The 7,788-nt window shown below is 44.9% G+C and overlaps 2 protein-coding genes across 4 annotated transcripts in view; one reads left to right on the top strand and one right to left on the bottom strand.

Moving 5' to 3' along the window:
- Acaca (acetyl-CoA carboxylase alpha) overlaps window positions 1–7,788 on the top strand; it is a 282,227-nt gene that overhangs the window by 18,510 nt on the left and 255,929 nt on the right. The gene's annotated exons all lie outside the window — the stretch shown is intronic.
- C7H17orf78 (chromosome 7 C17orf78 homolog) overlaps window positions 4,973–7,788 on the bottom strand; it is a 20,802-nt gene continuing 17,986 nt past the window's right edge. The window contains exon 7 of the mRNA XM_013347202.2: window positions 4,973–5,874. Within this exon, the coding sequence (XP_013202656.1) occupies window positions 5,797–5,874 (78 nt within the window). The 3' untranslated portion in view covers window positions 4,973–5,796. The remainder of the gene's footprint in view (window positions 5,875–7,788) is intronic.

Below are 7,788 nucleotides of genomic sequence, written 5' to 3'. Positions count from 1 at the left end.
CATACTTTCTTCATCCATTCTTCCATTGAAGGGCATCTAGGTTGTTTCCAGGTTCTGGCTATTACAAACAATGCTGCTATGAACATAGTTGAGCACATAATAAATCTTTTTAAAATTAATAACAACAAATAATATGAACTGAGAGATGAATTTGCTGGATGTGGTCGCACATGCATGTAATCTCAGAAGCTGGGAGACAAAGATAAATGGATCTCTATGAACTTGAGGCCAGCCTGGTCTACATAATGATAGCAAGTTCCAGGCCACCTATAGCTACACAGTGAGACCCTGTCTCAGAGTTTAAAAGTTGTAGTAGTAATATAATAAACAAAGAGATGAATTCAAGCCCCACTAACAATTACAGTATGGGCCCTCTTTGATCTATCTTGTCTAAAAAAACCAGTAGCAGCTTGGGCTAGCGAGGACTCAGCTGTTAAGGGGGTTCTCCTGTTGTAGAAGACTAGAGTTTGGTTCCCAGCATCCATGTCAGGCAAGTTACAACTTTCTGGAGCCCAGCTTCAGGAGCCCCAGATGCCCCTGTCATCTGTGGCACTATGCCCACATATGCTCACACATAATTAAAATAAATAGTTCTTACATAGAAAAGAAATAGCAACTTTTAGAAGGTTACCTGATTCTCTTGTACAAAGGAGTCATGCAGCCAGGCTTGGTGCCACAGGTTTATAATCTCAGCTACTCAGGTGCAACAGGCAGGAAGATCACAAGTTCAAAGTCAGTTTGGACAAGTTAGTCTGTGTCTCAAAAAGTAAAAACGAAAAAGGGCTGGAGATGTAGAACACCTACCTCTGTGGACCATACAAGGCCCTGGGGACCATCTTCGTCATTGGGAAGAAACAAAAACACAAGCTGAGAGTTGCCTCCCTCAACCATCCATTCAGTGATGGGCCATCAACACACAATTTGTGTGTTTATTACAGATATGATGCTTTACTAATATAAAGCAATATAAACATACACAGTGGTGAATCTCAACACTCAGGAGGCAGAGGCAGGCAGATCTCTGGGAGTTTGAGGCTAGCCTGGTCAAAAGTTCCAAGACAGCCAGGGCTACACACAGAGAAACCCTGTCTTGAAAAACCATTTTTAAAAATACACAAATTCATACAGGGTTAACAGACTTCAAGGACAAGAACCAGGAAGTACACTTGATAGAAGAAATAGCAAGTCCTCAAGACAACATGAGGGCTGTTGTGTGAACTCAGGAATGAAATTCTGAGAGTGGGAGGGGAGGGAGAGCATAGTCTCTTAACCTGGCTAGGCGAATTGCGTCCATTTGGAAAGAGTTTGTGGCTCCTTGTCATAAGTAACTCTTCTTGGAAAATAGCTGAATCTAAACGCTGGGGAAACACTTCAGGTCAGAATCCCTTGGGTAGTGTTTAAAGAGTGTCCAGAATCAGAAGTGGGGGTAGAGAGTGGTTAGGGCTACTGTTGCTCCTATGCCCACCTTCGCATAGCTTCAGGGTGCAGGAAAGGAAGAATGTTAATGCTTGCTTAGCACTTCCAGATATCCAGAGTCCCATGTCAGCTTCATTTTTCTTTTCTATGTAGAACAGGCTATTCTTGAGCTCATTATGTAGCCCAAGTCGGCTTCAGTTGCCCAAGTAGGGGGATCACAAACGTGTGCCACCACAGTTTGGTCAGTTTTGATTTGGTCACAGTTGTAGAGATGCTCAGCAGCAAAGAGCACTTGTTGCTCTTGAGAGTTCAGTTTCCTGCAACCCCATGTCAGCTCACCACTCCAGGTACCAGATATACATGTGGTGCATATACATACCTGAAGACAAAACACATGTGAACACTAAATAAATCTAAAAATGGAAACATGGCAAATGCAATTTATATATATGCATATTTTAAGTGTTAATATTTTTTAGATTTTTTAAAAATTTATGTCTATATGGGGGGGGTCTGTGTGAGTAAATGCCACGTGTATGTGCCTGTGGGAGCCAGAAGAGGGCATTATGGCCCTTGGAACTAGAGTTCCAAATGGTTATGAGCTGCCTGGTGTGGGTGCTAGGACCCACACTCAGTTCAGTGGAAGAGTAGCAATCTTCCCTAACCCTTTATACTTTTATATTTATATTATTTAACAAAATAATCTATTTTTAGGGGGAGAAACCTTCCTAGTAGCCATTCTTATTTTCTGTTGTTTTGCTCAGCATACAGAATAAATGGGTTTTATTATGAGAGTTTCATATGTAAGTATCATACTTGAATCTTGTACTTTCACCCCGCTGGCCTCTTTCTTCTTCAAATTAGTCCCCACTTCTGCTTTCAGTTATTTACATTCTATTACTCTCTCTTAAAGTTGTTTTTTTAATTTTTTTTTATTTTTATTTTGAGACAGGGTCTCAGTCTGAAGTCAAGGTTTACAGAGAACTCACTATGTAGGCCACACTGACCTGGAGGAAATCATAGCAGTCTTCCTGCCTTAGCTGTCTGAGTGTTAGGATTATAGGATTGACCCATTGTGCCTGGCTTCAGAGTAACCCTTTTAACACCCACAAATACAGCTGCTTACTCAGTCGTTAAGCAATAGCCTCAAAAGTTCAAAGTGGAATTTTTTTGTGAACTTGTCTTGTTTGCACCAAGCAACTATCTGCCCTCATCTCTGTACCTATCCAAAAGTACTGGAAAGCTGAGCAGGTGGTTCAGGATGTAATCTCAGCCCTTGGGAAGCTGAGGCAAGAAGATGATGACAGTCTATCTCACATTAAGATCAGACCAGCCTGGGCTACAGTGAGGAGGGGGGGAGTGCTGTATTGGAATATTAGCCAGGTAGGGTGGTGTACACTTATAGTCCTAGTCCTAGGAGCTAGAGAGAGAAAAATCAGAAGTTCAAGATCATCCTTAGCTACATTGTGAACTTAATACATTGTAATGTATTAGTGGGGGAAAGAGGGCATTATGTTGAGAGTAGCATGGAGAGTATTATGCTATGTAATATATGTCTCTTATATGCACATACACTTATTATGCCTATAAAAGAAGTATCAGTGTTATTGGTTACCTGTGGGAGAGTAAATATAACTTTTAATCTTATATTACTTTACACTTTATATTGTTTGATGCGGCGGGCTTCTTGACCGGTGAGGAAGAAACACCACCACACGAGGATTCTTTTCAGATCACGCTTTATTGGAGTGCACTTGGTTGAGAGAGAACATGAAGCGAAGGGGGCAGGAAACGAGAGAGCAGGAGAGAGAGAGAGGCGAGAGATGCGAGAAAGGAGAGAGGGGCGAGAGGCGTGAGAGACGAGAGGCGCTAGAGAGCCAGGGGCACTATGGCGGCTGCTTATATAGGGAATTGGCACATGGGTCGCCCTGTGATTGGCTGCCACCATCAGCTGACACCAGACTGCATCGAGATAGGCCCAGGGACCCCCATCCATCGCGCATGCGGGAAGCGGGGGACACGCAGCTCTCAAAGGCATAGCCAAATATGGGGTTGTTTATAACCAACAAGACAGGATGTGGCGCCATCTTGTAATGGCGATCCTGTCTGGCTCACTACAGTTTGATATAAATTTTGATAATGAAAATGCACCTTAGTAGTCAGAAAAACAGAATATATTTTAATGAGAAAGAGTTTGCAACAGAGACTTGGCACTTGGCAGAACTCATTGGCAGTTGCACTGAAGTGTTTTCTAAGAGTGTCACCCAGAGTGATGACCCGAGCATTTGTGTCTGACTCTGGAGCAATCTTCAGACTGAAGTCCACATCCCAAAGTCCACACACAAGTGCCCCCCTTTTCTCTGCTCTCGCTCTCTCACCTCCTAGTTTCCAAAATCCCCCCTCCACTGCGGAAGGAATTCGAAGCTGTTGACAGGGAAAACATAATTTTGATTGTGTCAGTTTCTGTGAAGAAAATCAGTACAGATGTTACCCAATTTCACTCTTGCCGAAGAGCAGAACTGATGAGCACCGGCTTAGCCATGGCTTTCATCTTCTAGGAAATCTCACGATACTTTCTGTTGTGGATGAGGGCAGGGGTGAGATGGATGCTGGCATTAATCCTAAGAGCAAATAGAATCTTTTTAATAACTTTCCCTACCAGACCTGGGGGAAAAACCAGTTTTTTGTTTGTTTACTCAAATATATGGCCAAGAAAAGTAGCAGGTGTCCGGATAAACTCGAGGCAATGTTTTGTCACTAATAGGGTGCAAATGGGCCACTCACACATCCAACACCACACATGGTCTTTTGTCCCTGTCTGCTGTGTGCTGAAAGTGTGTTCTGTGGAATCTGAGAGGTTCTCCAGCTCTTCTGGGAAACTTTGAATCACCATTGTTTTGTGTCTGTCCCCTCCTCCTGGCTCAGCTTGTTCCCTGCTTAGTTAGTACACTTTCAAGAATTCTGTTGGGAACAGTACTTGACGTGAAAGGAACGGTTTCTTCTAGAGAACTAAGAAAACAGAGTCACTTGCCAGGCCTGGTGACACATACTGTAATTTCAGTGCATGAAAGTAGGAGACAGGAGGATCATGAGCTGAAGGTCATCCTGGGAAATGTACGTAGTTCAACACTAGCCTGGGCTACATGTAATATATATGTATATGTGGAATAGTGTGTACATGGAGGAGGGGAACATCAGCAGTTGGAACGGTTTCACGCTCTTGGGAAAGAAGCAGGACAACACAGGACAACACAGAACAGCACCATTCACTGCATCAGCTGCTCCAGTTCCCAGTTCTGGTTTCTCACCGAAATCCTGTCTAAGCAGGTCAAACTCTACTCAGAGCTGTGTCCCTGTGAGTGGGATCATTTTGTTTCAGGTCCTTAATTAAAACCACATACAGCTCATTGGTAAAATAGTGCCTAACAGGAAGTAGAGGCAGGAAAGTTGGGAGTTCAAGGTGATCCTCAGCTACACAGCAAGTTGGAGGCCAGCCTGGCTACACACATAAAATCCAGTCTCAAAAAAATTAAAAATTAAATAAGACATAGCCAGGCCTGGTGGTTCACAGTTGTATTGCCAGCTCCTCTGGGAGCTAAAGTAAGAGAGTTGAAAGTTCTTGGTCCACTAAGAGAGTTCCTGTTCTGGGTAACTGGTGAGAACCTACCTTTCAAAATAAAAGTAACCTTTACAAAAGGGCTTAGTTACATCCCAGTGGCATAGCACTTGCAATGTGAGGACCTTGGTCCAAAATCACAGTATCAGGAAAGAAAAGGCTTAATATCAGACCTCCTTTAGGAATCCTGAATTTTCCAATCTCATTTCAATGCTATATTCTGCTGTCCTGAAACCCTTCAGGAATGACTTATTAGAAGGGCTTTTGGGATGCTTAATGCTGGGTTCTCTTTATCAGGTATACTGACAGAGGCTAAGTCATTAAATCATAAGCCTGGGAGAGCAGATGCCCCGTGTAAGCTCGCTGACAGCCAGTGAGCATGAGGGAAGCTGGGAGGGCAGCAGAGGAGCTGGAACGTGGATGCTGTCGGCTCCAGCTCTTTGGAGACTGTGTCTCGGCTTTCATTGAAGACAAGGTCATTCACAACACTCGGAGGCAGGGACTTTGTCTTCATTTACTGCGATGGACAGATAACCCATTTTATGGATGTACAAAGTGAATCACAGAGGCTTATGTCTGTGTCAGGCGCAGGGCATGAGGGTAGCTCTGTCGACCCAGGGTCTTCCTTCACTGTCCTGGCATACAGTTGATTATAAAGTCCCCGTGAAGATACAAGTGTGAGGGCTTCAGCCTGTAATGATTTGCAATAAGGAGACGGTGGTGCAGAGGACAGCACTGGCGTTCAGAGTGAGGCAAAGCCGAGCTCAGAAGTATGTCTGGTGGGTTATAGTGACGCCTGTAGTTTTCTTTGAGACTGAAGAGTTAGGAGCATCTTGTCCAACCTAGGATGGAAAGGACACACGAAAGGTAAGTAAGTGTGCAGATGAACCGAATCAGCAAGGGATCGCTGAGGAGAAAACCCATTTCAGTCCAGTACACCTGGGTTTACCTCTTTACCTGCCTGACGGTTGTTCTGAGAAAACATGACCACTTGCTCATGAGTCAAGAACCTACAAGCCACTAGCAGAGGGCCCATCGCCCACGTCTTGACCAGGATTTCTGGGATGGAAACAGCCCCGAGTGTGCGGCTACACTGGATCCCATATGCACAGGAATTCCACTTCCTTTCTTGAATCAAACCCAAAGAATCTCATTATGTTTAAAGAGGATTTGGAAAGAGATTTTAGGATCTGAATTTTATTTTTGAAACAAGGTCTCTTGTATATCAAGCAGCCTCACTACGTAGTGGAGAACACCTTAAACTCTTGCTCCTCCTGCTCCATCACCCAAGTGCAGGGAATACGGGTGTGTGCACCACACCTGTGGGGAGTGGGTGAGTCCCGAGTGAATGTGTATTGCTAACATGGGCACAGCCATGCCAACGACCCCAATGCCTCAGACCCATAGGAGTGGGACGCCTTCCCCAGTGAGGGTCAGAGAAATGACAAAGCCTTCTTCTGGTCCAAGTGCCAGTGTTTACAAATGATTGTCCAGTGGGTGCAAAAACTAGAAACCACAGCTTCTCCTCCTGGATGTCTGCAGCCTGGGACTGCTCCCCCCGAGACCTCCTACTGAGATGAGCTAGACCTGCCTCCTTGTTCAGCTGTAGACCATGAGCCGCTTCTTTACTTGGCTGTGTACTATAAGCCTGCGTCCTTCATTCAGCTCTATAAAATAAATGAGCAGTCGGTGCTGTCCATCAGAATGAGCGTAGCCCAGCTCATCCCCGTCTTTCTGTATATGTGTCCCTGTGTCTGTCCTCCTCTCATTCCCGCATCACCCAGTTAGGCCAGTTCTTGAAGCCATGCAGAGTGTGGCATACACCTGGATTAAATATTTTAAATAATCCAGTTCCACCCTTACTGTGTTTGAGTTTATGACCTATCAGATTTTGTGTGCATTTTTTGAATACCCAACTATTATGAACCCCAGGAAAGGTTGGAAGGAAATCTCAGAAGTCAGGACTCACTGGTGCTTAACTGTTGAAGACAGCATGAGACAGCTGTCCTTTGTACCCGGCCTTGTCCACCAAACTTTCTTTACTAACTAACCTTTCTCTCCAATACTCCAGGATCCATCTTCCACAGCTCCTTTCAGGTAGGCTGGGGAGCTAAGCAAAGGGCTGGGGAGGGATTAGTTGCATTGGTTAGCCTGCACTAACCTGAAGGCAGTGGACGGGCTTGATTGTTGTAGAATATTATTGTAAGATGTGTTACATTTGCTTATGCTGTGGAACACTTGTTTAATAACGCTAAGGTGTGTTGCATTCTTTTATGCTGCAGTTCTTTAACTCTGTGAAGCTGTGTTCCTGTGCCTGTCTAAAATACCTGATGGCCTAGTTAGCGCTGAACGGCCAATAGCAAGGCAGGAGCAAGGATAGGCGGGGCCGGCAGGCAGAGAGAATAAATAGAAGGAGACCTCTGGGAGAAAAAAAAGAGCAAGAGAACAAGGTGGAGCCAGCAACCCTGCCACCCGGCCACCCAGCCATCTGGCCACCCGATCACCCAGCCACCCCTGGAGTAAGAGTGAAGGTAACAAATACAGAAATAAGACATGTAAAACAGCCCAGAGGCAAAAGTTTGATGGGATAATTTAAAGTTAAGAAAAGCTGGCAAGAAACAAGCCAAGGCCGGACATTTATCATTAAGAATAAGCCTCCGTGCCGGGCGGTGGTGGCGCACGCCTTTAATCCCAGCATTCGGGAGGCAGAGGCAGGCGGATCTCTGTGAGTTCGAGACCAGCCTGGTCTACAAGAG

The sequence above is a fragment of the Microtus ochrogaster genome, chromosome 7, assembly GCF_000317375.1.
Source record: "Microtus ochrogaster isolate Prairie Vole_2 chromosome 7, MicOch1.0, whole genome shotgun sequence".
NCBI lineage: Eukaryota > Metazoa > Chordata > Mammalia > Rodentia > Cricetidae > Microtus > Microtus ochrogaster.
Note: the sequence above shows the minus strand (reverse complement) of the source record. Positions and strands in the feature narration are given on the sequence as shown.